Source organism: Xyrauchen texanus, chromosome 20 (assembly GCF_025860055.1).
Source record: "Xyrauchen texanus isolate HMW12.3.18 chromosome 20, RBS_HiC_50CHRs, whole genome shotgun sequence".
Lineage (NCBI taxonomy): Eukaryota > Metazoa > Chordata > Actinopteri > Cypriniformes > Catostomidae > Xyrauchen > Xyrauchen texanus.
Window position 1 is genome coordinate 39,940,398 of NC_068295.1, and position 19,057 is coordinate 39,959,454.

Sequence of the window (19,057 nt, forward strand, 5' to 3'; positions counted from 1 at the left end):
CTGTCCAGAGCTCCGCCTTCCGAGTTTCCCGAGCTTTCCAGAGCTCCGCCTTCCGAGTTTCCCGAGCTTTCCAGAGCCCCGCCTTCTGAGCTTTCCAGAGCCCCACCTTCTGAGCTTTCCAGAGCCCCGCCTTCTGAGCTTTCCAGAGCCCCGCCTTCTGAGCTTTCCGAGCTTTCCAGAGCTCCGCCTCCCGAGCTTTCCAGAGCTCCGCCTCCCGAGCTTTCCAGAGCTCCGCCTCCCGAGCTTTCCAGAGCTCCACCTCTCAAGCCTCTTGAGCCTTCCAGAGCTCCGCCTCCCGAGCTTTCCAGAGCTCCGCCTCCCGAGCTTTCCAGAGCTCCGCCTCCCGAGCTTTCCAGAGCTCCGCCTCCCGAGCTTTCCAGAGCTCCACCTCTCAAGCCTCTTGAGCCTTCCAGGGCTCCGCCTCCCAAGTCTCGAGTCTTCTAGGGCTCCTCCTCCCGAGCTTTCCAGAGCTCCGCCTTCTGAGTTTCCTGAGCTTTCCAGAGCTCCGCCTTCCGAGTTTCCCGAGCTTTCCAGAGCCCCGCCTTCTGAGCTTTCCAGAGCCCCGCCTTCTGAGCTTTCCAGAGCCCCGCCTTCTGAGCTTTCCAGAGCCCCGCCTTCTGAGCTTTCCAGAGCCCCGCCTCCTGAGCTTTCCAGAGCCCCGCCTCCCGAGCTTTCCAGAGCTCCGCCTCCCGAGCTTTCCAGAGCTCCGCCTCCCGAGCTTTCCAGAGCTCCACCTCTCAAGCCTCTCGAGCTTTCCAGAGCTCCGCCTCCCGAGCTTTCCAGAGCTCCGCCTCCCGAGCTTTCCAGAGCTCCGCCTCCCGAGCTTTCCAGAGCTCCGCCTCCCGAGCTTTCCAGAGCTCCACCTCTCAAGCCTCTTGAGCCTTCCAGGGCTCCGCCTCCCAAGTCTCGAGTCTTCTAGGGCTCCTCCTCCCGAGCTTTCCAGAGCTCCGCCTTCTGAGTTTCCTGAGCTTTCCAGAGCTCCGCCTTCCGAGTTTCCCGAGCTTTCCAGAGCTCCGCCTTCCGAGTTTCCCGAGCTTTCCAGAGCTCCGCCTTCCGAGTTTCCCGAGCTTTCCAGAGCTCCGCCTTCCGAGTTTCCCGAGCTTTCCAGAGCCCCGCCTTCTGAGCTTTCCAGAGCCCCGCCTTCTGAGCTTTCCAGAGCCCCGCCTTCTGAGCTTTCCAGAGCCCCGCCTTCTGAGCCTCCCGAGCTTTCCAGAGCTCCGCCTCCCGAGCTTTCCAGAGCTCCGCCTCCCGAGCTTTCCAGAGCTCCGCCCCTCAAGCCTCTCGAGCCTTCCAGGGCTCCGCCTCTCGAGCCTTCCAGGGCTCCGCCTCTCGAGCCTTCCAGGGCTCCGCCTCTCGGGCCTTCCAGGGCTCCGCCTCTTGAGCCACCCGAGCCTTCGACGCCTCCTACGGCTCCACCTCCCGAGCCTCCTACGGCTCCGCCTCCCGAGCCTCCTACGGCTCCGCCTCCCGAGCCTCCTAGGGCTCTTCTCCCCGAGCCTCCTGCGGCTCCGCCTCCAGAGCCACCTGCGGCTCCGCCTCCTGAGCCTTCCTCGGCTCCGTCTCCTGAGCCTTCCTCAGCTCCATCCCCGGAGCCTTCCAGGCCTCCGCCTCTAGAACTGCCTACAGCGCCACCGCCCTCGGCTCCACCTCCTGAGCCATCCTCAACTCCACCTCCTAGGCCTTCCTCTGCTCCGTCTCCTGAGCCTTCCTCTGAGCCTCCCTCAGCTCCGCCTTCTGAGCTCCCAGAGCCTCCCCCAGCTCTGCCTCCTGCTCCTCCAGAGCTTTCCATGGGTCCTCCTCCCTTGGCTCCGCCTCCTGGGCCTCCAGAACCTCCCACAGCTTCGTCTCCAGAGCCCCTCTCAGCTCCGCCTCCGGGACCTGCCCCTGTCCTGAGGTTGCCTCCCAGGCCTCCTGGACCTGTCCCTGTCCGATGGCCACCTCCCAGATCCCCTGAACCGGCCCTTGCCTTGTGGCCAGCTCCCAGGCCTTCCAAACTGGCCTCTGTCCTGTGGCCACCTCCCAGGCCCCCCGAACCGACCCCTGCTCTGCGGCCATCTCCCAGTCCACCTAAACCCGCCCCTACCCAGTGGAAGCTTCCCAGGCCACCCGACCTGGTTCCCAGCACACACCCCCAGAGACTGCTAATCTGCCCTCTCGCCCTCCTTTGTCTGTCTCTGTGTCCCTTGTGCCCCCCTTGGCCTGCATGTCCGCCCCTCGTTGCTCCCTGGACTGCCTGCCTGCCCCTCATCGCCCCCCGGACTGCCGGTCTTGCCTCTCGTTGCCCCCTGGACTGCCTGTCTGCCCTTTGTGCCCCCTGTCATTTGTCAGTTGTTCTTCCTGTTTTTTTGTTTTGTTGATCGTCTGGTATCCGATCCTTCGGGGGGGGGGGCTATGTAATGGTTACCCTGTCTTGTCTCACTGTTGCCCTTTGTTTGTAATTTTGTCACTTTTGTTATTCCTTAGTTTTCACTTTTGTCACCCTTGTACCTCCATAGTCTTGTTTTCCCTCGTGTTCATTGTTTTCACCTGCCCTTGTTAATTTGCCTTTGGTTTCTGTTAATCACCTTGTCACCTAGTTTGTGTTCTGTTTGTTCATTGGCCCCTTTTTCCCATGTTTTTGTATTTATATCCTGGTTTTTGGTTTAGTCCTTGTCTGTCGTTGAATGCTGTTGTACGTAGTTTGTGCTCGCTCCATGCCTGTGTTCCCGTGTTCCAGTTCCTGTGTTTTGTTTTCATTTGCCCATCGTGGTAGTTTTGTTTATTCATGCCTGTTTGTTTCCTTTAATCAATAAACCCGCATTTGGATCCTCATCCCTTGTCTGACTCCGACCTCATTCGTTACAGACGTCATGTTTTAGTAGTGGCTTCCTTTGCGGTTCATGTGAAGAGTCAAACTACAGTACTTTGGTATTTTAAAGGACAATGATCCAACCATGAGTAAATCAACACTTCAACTTTTAAAGGTGCATTTTGAGACAACTGATTTCTTTTATATGCTTTGCACTGTGTCTTGCTTTTTTAGCACGAGAATGCCTTTGGTCTAAACAGCCCTTTAGCAATGCACTTTTGTTCTTTGCAATAAACAATATAATGTCGATTTACAAATCTGGTGATCACTGATGTCTTGTAGCTTTTTCCCCGAAACAAAAATTATTTATTTAAAATTCTAATATAATTAGAATTTTGGTAATATTGAAGTAAAAAAAAGAAATTGTTTCTAAGCTTTGTTGACAACCCTACTGCTAGCTTGACCACCACCAAACCACCGCTAACCAGCATGGAAATGAATGCTTTTAAAGTGTTTTGTCTTGAGTGTTTTTCCACTATGAAAAGATTTCAAAATTATAGTGAACAGTATTGTGTTGGTTAAAGGGATCGTACACACAAAAAGGAAAATTCTGTCATTTACTCACCCTCACCCAAATTCATGTGACTTGTATGACTTTAGTTTTTCTTCCATGGAACACAAAAACCTCAGTCACCATTCACTGTAATTGTATAAATGGCAGAATTTACATTTTGGGTGACCAATCGCTTTAAGCAAAGAAGAGAAAGTCAAAGGTTGGCAAATCGGAATCCAATGAAAGTTGCCTTTGCTTTGTTTTTCAGGTGAAGAATGTGTATCCTCAGAAGGGTTTTGGCCGTCAGAAGAGGGGCTACAGGGATATCAGTAATGTTGACGTCAATATGAGTGACCCACTTTTCACCAAGCAGTGGTATCTTGTAAGTAATTACTGTTCATAATGTCTTCATTTGATTTGACCTTCAACATTGTGATTGTTTGTATTGGATTCATCTGGAAAGCTGATGGTTCTTCATTTAAATGATTTTCCTCATTAGCAGTCACCATCAGTGCTGATGTGCGAGCCAGCGTCAAAACACGTTGATTTCTTTATTTCCTCGAGGGCTTAACAGGACAGGAATGCCTGTCTGTTTTGAAAGGAGAACGTTTCTTAATTTAGTTTGTCAGTTATAAGTACGCCACAGCAGGGATTCAGCGAAGTGTAATATGTATGACATTTATTTTCCCTACCCTGCTAACAACTAATTTTGAAGCATCTGTGTGCTTTGGATGCTCAGCTCATGTGGCGTGTCTGTATTGCTTGATTAGATAAATACAGGGCAAGCGGATGGAACCCCAGGTCTGGACCTCAATGTGGCAGAAGCCTGGCAGATGGGCTACACTGGCAAGGGTGTAACTATTGCCATCATGGATGACGGTACGTAATGTTTATCCAAAGCTTGGCTGGTATAGATCAGTAATTTCTGAGTTTAAGAATTGATAATTAGGGGCCATGCACAGACGGTGCATAAGCACCTATTGCATCTGTTAGTTGTCATTTTCGTTTACGTAACGCAGCCCACAGAAACGTTTGTAGCAGTGGTTCTCAAAGCAATGAGTGCACCTGACAGCACATAATGGTACATGTCCATTGGAATGGAAAAGATCTGCTCAGCCCCGCTCATAATGCTAGAAAACTGTCGTTCTGGCATGTTTGTAATATGTATAGTGAGTGTGTATTGTCTATCCTTGCTTTCTGTACTTGAGCAATAATATAATTTTATATACAGTATGCAAGATCAGAGTTGGAAAGATGCCAGCTCCATTTCCGAATGCCACAAACAGTTTGGATGTATTACACTTTTGCTCAATCAGCTCTAGTATTTCCAAAATGAATGCATGCAATCACCGTTTGAAGTCTGTTTGAAGTCTGAATTAAACATAATGATGTGACTAAAACACTGAATCCAGCAGAAACTTCAGCATTATCATCAGATTGAAATCACTTACCACAGATGTCACTGCTTTCACCTCACTGATTGGTTGGCGCCTGTTGTTTTACTCTTTTCATTTGCATAATGTTGAGCACTTCTCAATTTCTTTCAAGAGCTTCACGCAGAAGTTCCAAAAAAAGTACAAACAAGGCATAAGGAGAAAAAGGCGAAGGGAAAGAAACCACCCACATTGGTTCTTGCATGTATTGTCACAATTTTTGAATGTGTAAAAGTGAATGAGATTTGAGAATGGGGCCCCCCTTGTGAGCCCCAAACTTTGAGATCCATTGGTTTGGATGAAAGTTATGAAATTTGGCACACCGGTAGAGGGAAGTCTGAACTTATAACACAGAAAGTTTTGGGTCTGTATCACTAACCCTCTAGCACCAACAACAGTTTAAATTGTAACTTTATTAACCCTACTATGGTATTTGGTCATTTTCCTCATGTCAACATCCTCAGTGCAAAACATACACACCCACACACTCTCTCTCTCTCTCTCACACACACACACACACACACACACACATGTTTGCTATACATTTTTATTATAGAAAGTTTGAAATTACTAAAGGTTTACTTTGATTCTTTTTTTATCCTCTAATTTAATTTTCAGAATTTTGCAGTTCATTTCTGTTTCTTGATGTTTATTTTCTTGACATTATTATACTTTTACTTTGAGTTATTACATATTTATGTTATAAATAAATTATTAGTTGAAAAAAATGCATTCTGTGTCTTCTCTTTGTAACACCATGGTCAGGTTTGATGACAAGCATAATTACATAAACTGCAAAAACTGACACTTCAGATATATATTAAAATGCTAAACTTTAACAATTTATAGTTTAATATTGTCTAAATATATACCAAAATGCTTGTCTTGAGATAAAATATAAAATTAGTGTAATACAAGCCATGAGAAACACAGTAGGTGGCTACAGCCATCTACTGGCTGTTACTGGCATGACATGATTTTCAAGTCATTTCATTGATATTATGTTCACCAGATGGCAGCAATCTATCTCCAATTTATGTCACATAATTGAGAGTTTATTAAAATTAGGTACAGCCTTACATTGTAAAAAGTGGTAACACTGAAAAACACAGTTAATTTAAATGTTACTGCATGAAGCACATTTTTTTAGATTAAGATTTGTTTTTTCATTGTAATACATGAATGAAGTATGGGTTTAATGCACACTAATTCTGACATCACCTTACAGGTATTGATTATCTACATCCAGATCTCGCCTTGAATTATGTAAGTTCTTGTTTTCATTCTTATTTGACATGCTGATGTTTGAATTTTGGGATGGATGGATGGATGAGCAATATGACAATATATATATGTGTGTGATTTGTCCAATGGTAGACATTTTGCTATGCTGTAGTGTGTGTATATGTATGTGTGTATGTATATATGATATATATATATATATATATATATATATATATATATATATATTGGCACAACTTTCAGTGGCGAACAGACTAAGCTGAACAAGTTCATTGAAACTGAGGTAAGACAAAAAACAGACCATTTCCAGCGGGCGTACATGGAGAGGGAGCATAGATGGCTGGAATTAAACTGATTTGGCCCTGCTGAACCTTTTTAAGATCTGGAAAAAACAGTGTCTGGCAAAAAGTACATGTTGTCACCCTATAACAAACAAACATAGCGCTAGTTACGTATGTAACTGTGGTTCTGTGAATTCGGATGACCGCCAGAGGCAGTGCAAAGCACTAGTGGATAAATCGCTGCGCCAGCTAGATAGATCGAGAAAAATATAACAACGAAGTCACGTCATGACGCAGACCGAGATGCAAGGATATAACCCACAGCGACTCGGTGCCCAGCCTCAGAATGCTTTCTCGCGCATTCCGAGTGACGAGGGACTCTGGCGGTCATCCGGAATTCACAGAACCACAGTTACATACGTAACTAGCGTTCTGTTTCATTCCTACTGACCGCCAGAGGCAGTGCAAAGCACTAGTGGATGACGCATATCAACACAGTCATGAGGAATGCCACCCACCTGTAACATCAGGGTTGCTCCAGAAGGACTGCAGAGCTCACATCATGGGAAGCAGCCACGTTAACCTTGTAGAACCTCGCGAAGGTACATGGAGAAGACCAGGTAGCAGCTTCGCAGACATCTGCCAAGGAAACTCCCGTAAAGTGGCCCAGGATGAAGACACGGCCCTCGTGGAGTGACAAGTAACACCCCTGGTAAGGGCAGATGAGATTTATTGTACGCCAACTTTATCGTCTCGACAATCCAGCGTGATAACCTCTGTTTGGACAAAGGTGCACCCTTGCGTACCTCACCATAACAGACAAATAACTGATCCGTTTGTCTGAAAGAAGCGGTAGACTTAACATAGCACTTTAAAGCTCGTACAGGACACAGAAGATGAGACCCCCCATCTATATCTGTGTGATTGGAAGGCGGCTGAAAAGCAGCCAGATGAATAGACTGATTCACAAATTGTGGTAACAAAACTTTAGGGAGAAAGGCTGGATTAGGCCGAAGAATGACCCCAGAATCCTCTGGTAACCAGCGTAAACACATATCGCTCACTGACAAGGCATGAAGTTCACCAACGCGTTTAGTGGAAGCAACGGCCAACAAAAAAAACACTTTTAAGGACAACCACTTAATATCTGCAACAGCTAACGGCTCAAATGGTAATGTACAAAGGGACTCTAGAACAAGCGGTAAGTCCCACACAGGAAAGGGAGTAGAACGAACAGGCTTCAAACGCCTCGCTCCCTTTAGAAAACTACAAACAAGGTTATGAGACCCAAGGGATGCACCACAAACTGGGTCGTGATAAGCCGATATGGCAGCAACATAAACTTTTAAAGTGGAGGCCGCCCTGTTGTTGTCAAATAGATGCTGCAAGAAACTCAGAACTGTCGGCACAGTACAGTGAACTGGGTCAATTCCTTGATCCCCACACCAAGAAGAAAATATCCTCCAACGAGCAGCATAAAGCTGTCGTGTTGAAGGAGCCCTAGCGTTGCCGATAGTGTTCACTACTGCTGGTTCACAATCCATTAACTGTGATCTGGACCCAAGGGCCAAACCCAGAGCTGAAGACGAGTTGGATCTGGGTGCCAAACACGGCCGTTCATCTGAGAAAGAAGGTCCCGTCTGGTGGGAAGCTGCCATGGTTCAGCCCTGCAACAGACTCAGAAGGAGAGGAAACCATAGCCTGGATGGCCATCGAGGTGCCACTAAAAGCACCCTGTGCTTGTAAAGGAATATACGATGTAATGTTTCCCACAGAAGTGGAAATGGAGGGAACGCATACAATAGGCAACTTCGGCCATTTGTGGGCTAAAGCATCCTGCCCCAACGGGCTGGACATCTCGGTTCTCGCGAACCACAAGCGGCAATGAGTGGTCATTTCTGATGCAAACAGGTCGACCTCTGCCTTGCCAAACTGTTGCCAAATCAACTGCACTACATCCTGGTGAAGTCTCCATTCTCCCGGGAGCAGCAGATCCCTGGACAGAGCATCTGCCACTTGATTGTCCAATCCCGGAAGATGAACTGCCCTTAATGAGGCCAGCCGGCCCTGAGACCATGTGAGGATCTTGCGAGTTAGCATTAAAGATGCAAGAGACCTGGTGCCGCCCTGATGATTCAAATGAAAGACCGTCGACGTGTTGTCGGACCGGACAAGCACATGACGACCCATCAGGTTTGGTAAGAAGTGTTGTAGAGCTAAGTACACTGCCTTCAACTCCAGGATGTTGATATGTTCTAAGGCCTCCTGGGTGACCAGTGACCACCAATTCCCCTCTGGTTCCACGTTGCCCCCATCCTGTTAGTGAAGCATCTGTCGTGATCACTTCCCGGCGAGAGGGTACCACCCCTAGAGGCACACCGGCTTTTAGAAATGTTACCTTTTTCCAGGGTTTCAATGCACGGACACAGGCCGGCTAAACGACAATCATACAATGGCGATGTCTTGCTGGATCTAGCCCCAAGCTGTTGCTCCACCTCTGAAGAGGCCTGAGGTGAAGCAAGCCCAAGGGGATCACGGGTGCAGCGACGCTAACATCCCCATTAGTTGCAGAAGAACACCATAAGTAAGTTTTGTCCCCTGACCGAAACGAGTCAGTAACTGACAAATATTGTCTGTTCGATGCGTGAGACAATGTGGCAGACATTGTGATTGAATTGAGTGTTATTCCTATGAAGGTTATGGTCTGTACTGGAACCAGATGACTCTTTGTGCCGTTCACAGTAAGGCCCAACCTCTGGATATGTTCCAGCACAATCCTGGTGTTGTGTAACGCATGCCGTCTTGTTGGGGCACAGAGCAGCCAATCGTCTAAATAGGGCAGAATCCTCATGCCCTTGGACCAAAGAGGAGACAGGGCCGCACTCATGCATCTTGTGAAAACACGAGGAGCCAGAGATAGACCGAATGGTAGAACTCTGAACTGATAGGCTTGATTCAAAGCTGAATCTTAGGAACTTCCTGTGGTGGGGAGCAACGGGAACATGGAAGTAAGCGTCCTTCAAGTCCACACTCACGAACCAGTCTCCTTTCGTCACAGATCGAAGAACGTCGACTGTGCGTAACATTCGGAAAGGAAGAGACTTCAAGAACACGTTTAGGCGTCTCAGGTCCAGAACTGGACGAAAACCTCCATCTTTCTTTGGAACAAGGAAGTACGTGGAGTAAAACCCGTCCCTCTGACTGAGGGGAAGAACTTTTCTATGGCTCCTTTCAGTAACAGTGAATGAATTTCTAAGGAAAGGGCCATTGAACTGGTTACATCTTTGACAACTGTCGGAAAGATTCCTGAAAACTTCGGAGGCCGGGCCGGAATTGTAGAGTGTATCCTCTGCTCAAAGTCGCCAGAACCCAGGGGTCGGACACTGTATTTTCCCAGTAATGTAGATGCTGGACAGTGAAACGACCGACCACCGGCCCCATAGCTTCAGGGTTTTTGGCCTCTGCCTTTAGGACCCGTGGGGGCGCTGACGTGGTCTCCCCTGCTGGTGACGGTGAAACGGGCGACGTCCCTGAGCCTCCTCTGCACCTCTATGCTGCCGTGGAGCCTGAAGCTGAGAAATGTCCGGCTGCCGCACTCGATGCTCTGAGCCCAGATAGTGTGGGCGAGCCGGAGTCAGAGGCACTCTAAAAGGTGGTGCTCGTGGAACCTGAGTCAGTTGTCGTGTGGCTTCTGACAACTTCATTCTCTTCTCCAATACCTCAGAAACATTGGGGCCAAAAAGATGTCCTGGTACAATTGGCAGTTCTCTCAGTGTCTTCTTACAATCTTCAGGTAGCTTTGCCTGAGCAAGCCATACCTGACGCCGGGCTGTTAGGAGGGTCGCTGAAAGTGTCCCAAGTTCCCGAGTCACATGACCCATAGTCAACAGAGCCGTCTGTAAGAACTGAGATGCAGAAGCGTCAACGCTCGCTGACTCTAATGTGTTGCTGCAGGCAAGGAGCAGCTGGCAGATAGTATTCTCAGCTCGAGTTATATAGGCTACCGACTCGTATGCCTTCTTTAAGAAAGTGTCAGTACGTCCGCATTGTGCACTTGGGCAGCGTACATTGCCTCTTAGAGCCTCATCTGGTGATACAACCAAAGCTGCAACTGGCTGTTCAATTGCAGGTGCCCGTCCTACCCCAATGGAGTCAGCCTCAGCCATTGTGGCAAGAGTGCGGGCTGTCTTTGACCTCCTCTTAGGCACATTGGGACTGGTAAGTGCACTGGAGAATTCTGTCACAAAATCCTTACACGGTGGCATTGTGAACACATTACTATCAGCAGCTTGTCTGAAGAACACATTGGTTTGAATGGGTTGGACAGGTGATTTGTCAAGACCCAAACGAGCCACTGCCATCTGCAGAACAGATAACACATCATCTGGAGAAGATGGGCCTGCGCCCGATGAATGTACAGACCCACCGCTCGAGCCACCTGTAGCATATAGGTTAGAAAAAACATCGTTTGGGAGGGTGGGTTGTATGTCAGGTTCCACCGATTCTCCATCAAGAAAATGTGAATTAGACGCAGCTCATGGAGAGAGCGTCAAAATCTATAGCATGTGGGGTTGGAAATCACTCTCATCCACTGGTGTTTTCTCAGTATGTGGGGCCGCCACTGGGGTTGTAGAGACTGAAGAAGACGTTTCATCTCCATCATTTCTGAAGAGAGAGACGCTACCGTCTTCGATAACAAGTGTTCTGAAGTGTCTATCTGTATTACAGATTTCTTTTTGCTCTGCGGGCGCCGGCGCTGCTGACGCTACGACGCTTTTGAGCGTGTCGCGGCTGTTGTGCGAGGCAAACAGGCGAATTAATGTCTAACTCAGCAAGGCGAAGCTGTCTCTCTGACATCGGTAGCATACTACATTGCAAACACGGATCAGTCAGGGCCTCCTTTAGATGTTGAGCCTAAACATGATGGGCAACGATCGTGTCCGTCGTCGGGAAGAAGTGTATTCGGACACAACTTGCATCTTGAGACGGAGATGACAGAGCTATGATCCATGACTCCGTCAATAACACGTCCTCGGTTAGCACCGTAGGCACTTATAACTGTAATAACACCCACCGAAAATTCTATAATGAAACGCTCTTACAAGTACATAAAGTCAAGTCTGCCTTTGGATAGAACCACGAGGCATGCGATGACAAGCACAATGGCAAGTATACAATTAATCTAAGATGTGAAAACAGACATAACGTTATAGGTATGCGGTGGACGCTAACCTAAGCGCGGTCGAAACCAGCCACCGGATAGTACCGTGAAGCACAGAGTATCGCCGACACAACCACAATAATTGTATACACTCACGTAATGGGGAAAAATCCAAGATATCCGTCCTGATGATAGTGTAGAGCGCTGTCACAGCTTGAGAGGGCTGAATCCTCGCAACTCAGGAAAGCTGCACGGGACAGCGTGAAAAACAACGACCTATCAAAAGCGAGAAAGCGAAAGAGGCTGGGCACCGAGTCGCTGTGGGTTATATCCTTGCGTCTCGGTCTGCGTCATGACGTGACTTTGTTGTTATATTTTTCTCGATCTATCTAGCTGGCGCAGCGATTTATCCACTAGTGCTTTGCACTGCCTCTGGCGGTCAGTAGGAATGAAACAGAACTGCTTTTCCTACTTACATTGCAACTTGTTGACAGTTTTGCCACATCCCTTGGTGAACTTTGTACTGCACTGATACGTGCTGCACACTGGGGCAGGTGGATGCTCTGATGTTGTGATCCGCATATGGTTTCTCCCTTGTAAAGAATATTATCCATATCAAGCAAATTAAAAGTCAATCATGATTGTTACTAGGGGATGAAATGTGACCTTATTCGGAGTTTGGAGACTGTGAAACGGCAGCAGTATTTGCTGTCAGTCATAGCAGTTGGGTAATACCAATATGACTACGGTATTCTATATACATTCACTGAGAACTGTATTAGGCACTCCTCTACATCTACTTATTCATGTGATTATCTAATCAGCCAATCATGTGCCAGCAGTACACTGTAAGCTTCAGTTAATGTTCAAATCAACCATCAGAATGGGAAAAAGATTAAGTGATTTCGACCGTGGCATGATTGTTGGTGCCAGACGGGCTTGTTTGAGTATTTCTGTAACTGCTTTTCTCCTAGGATTTTAAAGCACAATAGTGTCTAGAGTTTATTCAAAATTGTGCCTAAAGCAAAAATGTTGCAGCAGTTCTGCAGATGGAAATACAGTACCTTGTTGATGAGAGAGGTCAACGGATAATGGCTAGACTTGTTTGAGCTTACAAAAAAGCTACGGTAACTCAGATAACAACTCTGTACAATTTTAGTGAGCAGAATAGCATCTCAGAATACACAACACATTGAACCTTGAGGCGGCTGGGCTACAACAGCAGAAGACCACGTCGGGTTCCACTTTTGTCAGCCAAGAACAGAAAGCTGAGGCTGCAGTGGGCACAGGCTTACCAAAACTAGACAGTTGAAGACTGGAAAAACGTAGCCTGGCCTGATGAATCTCAATTTCTTCTGAGGCACACAGATGGTGGGGGGGTCAATAACAAATACGATTTTCAAGATGAAAAAAAATATATTTTAAGCAAAACAGCTTTAAAATGCATTTTTATGTCCAAAAAAATGTATGGTGTTGATTCATATTGGTTTTTACAGCATTTTAAGCAGCATTAATTCATTATTAAACAAGATTTCTGATTTTACCACCCAGAAAATGTCAGGTGGTGCGACCATATATTAATTTAAAATAATATACATTTAATGTACTTAGCACTACTGAGACTTGTAAATATGAATCATTGTAGTGTCTAAAATGCATATCACATGGTAAATTCCCTTTCTATTTCTTTATTTATTGCCCTTTTATTCCAAATCATATAAACGGCTGCTTTTCTGTGTGTTCAAACATTTTATGTTTTGTTTTTAGGTGTAAAAATTATTTGTATACGTTATATAAAGGTTTACAGTTATATTTCTTACTTCATTTTGCAATTGCAGTGGGAATTGATACATTTAAATGCTGGTCGCACCACCTGACATTGTGATCAATAATGATTGATATTCACAAAATAAAAAAAGATATGTCAATTAATTTTATTCAGGTTTCAATTGGCTTTTTTATTTTAATCCTCTGACCAATTTATACTGTATCTCAATCATATAATTAAATTTCATTAACAAGAAAGTGCAAAACAAGTTTTTTAAGTAATAGAATAGTTTTGAAATAGGTCCGATACACTATTTCCCCTCATTTATAAGGAATTTAACATAAAATCATGCCAAAATATTTGATTAAGAATTTTATTGAGAAAATGAACATTTATATCTCAGTTTTGTTCTGTGCTTGTATGTTCGGACGGTCGCACCACCTGACATTTTTGGTCTTTCAAACACCAAAACTCAAAAAATGTATTGAATTTCAATAAAATGAAAAGGGTTTCTTATAAAGGAGATATTGTAGATCCATTTGATATATGACAAGTATTTATTCAAATTCTTTTTAGGAAAATTTTAGTGAAGTTGGACACAAAAAATACGTCATGTCATTGACCCAGGGTCAGAATTTGGTGCCAACACCATGAATCCGTGGACCCAACCTGCCTTGTATCAACATTCCAGGCTGGTGGCGGTGGTGTAATGGTGTGGGGAATGTTTTCTTGGCACACTTTTGGGCCTTAAATACCAATCAGTCATCGCTCAAATACCATAGCCTTTTAGAGTATTGTTGCTGACCTGTTGGTCCTTTATGGCCAAAATGTACCTATCTTCTGATGGCTACTTCCAGCATGATAATGCACCATGTAACAAAGCAAAACTCAAACTGGTTTCATGAACATGACAATGAGTTCACTGTTTTTCCATGGCCTTACCAGTTTCTGGATCTGAATCCAAATCTAAAAATATGCATTACATGACATGCTGATTAATTATTTTAATTAACCACAATTACCGGTAATCACATATATGAATATTTGCTGAGAAAGGCCCCCAAATAAAGATAATTCAATATAAACAATTAATTCCTGCTGACGTGGCTCATTAAAACAAAGCTACATGTATATCAAGCTTCAGTTGGTCAGATGGGTGGAAAATACATTCTTTTATTATGGAATTTCTGTACAGGACATTGATATAAAACTACTAGATATAAGATTTTGGTCATACCCTTTAGTATATCTTAGCTGTCATGTTTTAGTTCATTTTCTGCTGCCAAGGTGCCCTGTCACACATCTTCAACCCAACGGGTGGCAGATTGCCCAGCCGCCTGTTTAAGGTTAATGTGGACCAGCCCTGTCTGAATAGCAGGTGCAACTGAGCTCCTCTGTGGGAAGAGAATGTGCAGTTTTCCCTTTCTTATCCTTATTAATGTTTAATGTTCATGCGGCTTTTGAAGCAGTACAGCATGTACACAGAGGGGTAAATCCAAAGTGTTGCAATGATCCCTCTTCTAGCTGGCTGCAAAGACAGATGACACATTTGCATCCTGCACATAAATATGCAGCTAATGGTTGAGGTAGTTTACTGGACCTAGGCAATTAAAAGATACTGCCTTCCTTTTGTAACACATCATACCTCAGTGGTTTACTGTATATGCTGCTTCCTGATGGAAAAACACATATATATATATATATATATATATATATAAAACCGAGATCTCTTCCATGTTTGCTAGTCTTCATCCTGGGTATCTCAAAAGAGATGTACTCTTTTCATTCCGTCTCCTCAGATTAGGGTTTGGACTCGAAAGCCAGTTCTAACTCCAAAACCATTCAAAAACTATTATGTGGTTACATAGTTAACTACCTTAAACCTTAAACCATAAAACTAACCGAAAGTGTCATTAAAGTAAAGGTGAGATGAAAAACACAATTGGTGAAGCATATTGAAGTGCTTCAATGACACTTTCGACTCACATGTTGACTCGCATGTTCATCAGGACTCGTACTAGTGATGTTTCGTTTGTGAATGAATCAGTCTTTTTGAAATAATCTTTTAAATGTGCAGTATGTAACAATTTTCATGTAATATTTGCCTTTTTTTGCCAATGTATGAACAGCTTGTAACACTACTTAAAAAAATGTGCCCTTCCCGGACATCCTTGGTTGCCTATTAAAGCCTGTAGACTTATTTTCATGCGAAAGTAAGGGTTGCTTTTGACGGGAAAATCCAAAGGATGTGACTTTTATGTGAGCTCCCGAGAACCTCGCTCAGTTGCTCTCTTCCACTATTCAACGGTGTCAATGGATAGTCTGCAACACTAGGTAACGTTATCTTAGAGATGGAATCCAGCAAATATCTGGCTCCCAGCACAACACCTACTCCTACACAAATTCCAGAGTAAGCAAAAAATAAATTATAATAAATGTATACACTGAACCCAGTCTGACTAAGCGGAACATGCTCGTGGTCGACCGAAAACTAGAGTGAATATCGGCAAGGCATTTGATTCCTAGAGTTTTGGACAGGTAAGCTTACAAAACTGCAAAGCATGTGAAATATATTGCCATAAGGATTGTCCTGCTAACGCTGACAAATTGCAAGCTACCTTGCTTCGTTACTTTCAAATAATTTCAATGATGTTCTCTTTATAGTAAAAGTCAGGTATACAGGATAAATTTAAGCAAATACGCTGGTTTCTTGATCGTAGTACAACATATGACATACAAAACAATAATAACTGTGTAATTTAATTATGCTACCTCATCTGTCAGCATGATGCCGGTGAATCCCGTTCAGTCTTTTTGTACGTTACATCATTGTTTTGGCCTTTGCTCGCTCACGTCCCTATGGAGTGTGTGCACGAGCGCAAGCACGAGCAACAGGTGGCTGGCTGCAGTTCACTTAACGGCCACAGGTGTCATTAATAACAAGGGTTTCTGAATCTTACTCAACTTTGTTCAATTTTGTTACATTTTGTTCAACAAGAAAACGGGCCGGATGAAGTGATGACCACACATTACAATGACATATGGAAGTTATTGAAACTTATAATTATTTTTAGGCTAGTATTGTTGTCCTTTTTTTTTATAGCTTGATAAAGTCGTGCTCAGCAGTTCACAGTATGAGAGATATGTTTTGTTGTCATTTATGGGGAAAGACGATCATTTAACACTGCAGTCCTGCAATTTTAATAAATTATAATTAGACTTGTTCTGGTCGTGAATGAATGCTTACGTTTTAATGCAATTACTTAAAAGACAGTCATTTGGCACCATCTGCAGGTGCAAAGGTGTAACTTCAAGATATGTGCAGTGAACAAATCAATGAACAAATCTGAATTTTTGTGTTTAGGTGAATGGAATCAAAAGAATCAAGTCACTGAAATGAATAAAAATCACCATCACTAACTCGTACCCCGGCGTTGTAAGGCAGTGCTCTTTCATTTGAGCTACTGCGCAATGTGACTGCGCTTGAACAAGTTTGTAAATGTAGTTGATTATGTAATGCAAATGTTACAGTGTATTCCCTTACAAATGATGTGCTATAGTAAAAGAGTTTTGATGTCATAAGATTTAACAAGTAACATGTAAGATGTAATAAACAGTATGTATTCATGAACTGATAATGTGCCATTTTGATAGCTATTTGCCGAAATAAAAGTTATTGTTGTTGTAGCGCCTCTAGTGTTCATTTCACCAGGAAACTGCCACAATAGGTATGTTGAGACCTGTAAAATCATTGCGCAAGAATGTAAGTATAGAGACCAACTGTGAGTAGCAGAAACTTCAGCTCAGCTTCCCAGTTCTACATACACTAAAATAAATCCTTTTCTTACTCTGTGTTTTTAAGCTTTATGCTTATAACTAGAAAAAAAAAAAAAAAAAAACAGGTAAAATGGGGCAAGAATATTTGACTTTTTTCCCTTTTATCCCTGATTTGCCTTTTAGTTTATATATATTTTTCTTAACATGTTGGCAAATAGTTTTTAAACTTGTTTAAAAAACTAATCTCAGTATATTTTTTAAGAGTAAGAAAATGATTTATCACATTAGATAACATTAGATTTTTAACTGCTGTAAAATAGAAGTGTAGCAGAACTACCCTATTTACAGGATATAAACCTTTGTTTTTCATGTATGAGGTTAAAAATAGATTTAGGATAATTTGCTTAATAACGACTAATGAGGAGTAAATTAGCATAATCGTTTGAAGGATTTTTTTGACAGGGGACTGAATTTAATTCATTGCTTGCTAACTGCAATCTCGAGGCGGCAGCCAAATGGAGGATTTCCAGAGAGCAGACTGCAGCACGCCTGCTGCTGAATCCCACGTGCATTATGTGCATCTTTCAATAGCATGGTATTTGGTTACCATGGTGATTAAAGTGATGTCATACACACAAGGTTGTTATAATGTATTTAAACTTTGACCTCACAAACATTTCAAACTACATTTAACTTGACACAGTGGCCAAAAAATGCAGTGTTTATGATGTGATGCAAAGTAAGATGCACCAAAAGTGTTTGTCTCATGTATGTGACATAGACATGTCCTTAGAAAAGCCCTTATAATAAGTCTATCCTGGACAGATTGACGAATTCAGTTGCAGAATGGATTGCTGTGGACTGTAGGCCAGAGATAGGCTTATGTTCGATGACATGTAAATAAACAATATATGACCATTATTTTTATTTGGGGTCCTATCTCAGCAAATATACACTCACCTAAAGGATTATTAGGAACACCTGTTCAATTTCTCATTAATGCAATTATCTAATCAACCAATCACATGGCAGTTGCTTCAATGCATTTAGGGGTGTGGTCCTGGTCAAGACAATCTCCTGAACTCCAAACTGAATGTCGGAATGGGAAAGAAAGGTGATTTAAGCAATTTTGAGCGTGGCATGGTTGTTGGTGCCAGACGGGCCGGTCTGAGTATTTCACAATCTGCTCAGTTACTGGGATTTTCACGCACAACCATTTCTAGGGTTTACAAAGAATGGTGTGAAAAGGGAAAAACATCCAGTATGCGGCAGTCCTGTGGGCGAAAATGCCTTGTTGATGCTAGAGGTCAGAGGAGAATGGGCCGACTGATTCAAGCTGATAGAAGAGCAACTTTGCCTGAAATAACCACTCGTTACAACCGAGGTATGCAGCAAAGCATTTGTGAAGCCACAACACGCACAACCTTGAGGCGGATGGGCTACAACAGCAGAAGACCCCACCGGGTACCAATCATCTACACTACAAATAGGAAAAAAAGGTTACAATTTGCAAGAGCTCACCAAAATTGGAGAGTTGAAGACTGGAAAAATGTTGCCTGGTCTGATGAGTCTCGATTTCTGTTGAGACATTCAGATGGTAGAGTCAGAATTTGGCATAAACAGAATGAGAACATGGATCCATCATGCCTTTTTACCACTGTGCAGGCTGGTGGTGGTGGTGTAATGGTGTGGGGGATGTTTTCTTGGCACACTTTAGGCCCCTTAGTGCCAATTGGGCATCGTTTAAATGCCACGGCCTACCTGAGCATTGTTTCTGACCATGTCCATCCCTTTATGGCCACCATGTACCCATCCTCTGATGGCTACTTCCAGCAGGATAATGCACCATGTCACAAAGCTCGAATCATTTCAAATTGGTTTCTTGAACATGACAATGAGTTCACTGTACTAAAATGGCCCCCACAGTCACCAGATCTCAACCCAATAGAGCATCTTTGGGATGTGGTGGAACGGGAGCTTCGTGCCCTGGATGTGCATCCCACAAATCTCCATCAACTGCAAGATGCTATCCTATCAATATGGGCCAACATTTC

At 44.2% G+C, this 19,057-nt stretch overlaps 1 protein-coding gene across 1 annotated transcript in view; it reads left to right on the forward strand.

Annotated features, from left to right (window-relative positions):
- Positions 1-19,057, forward strand: part of pcsk2 (proprotein convertase subtilisin/kexin type 2) — a 114,357-nt gene that overhangs the window by 27,385 nt on the left and 67,915 nt on the right. Inside the window, exons 3-5 of the mRNA XM_052151637.1 lie at positions 3,610-3,723; positions 4,112-4,220; positions 6,003-6,040. Of these exons, the coding sequence (XP_052007597.1) occupies positions 3,610-3,723; positions 4,112-4,220; positions 6,003-6,040 (261 nt within the window). The remainder of the gene's footprint in view (positions 1-3,609; positions 3,724-4,111; positions 4,221-6,002; positions 6,041-19,057) is intronic.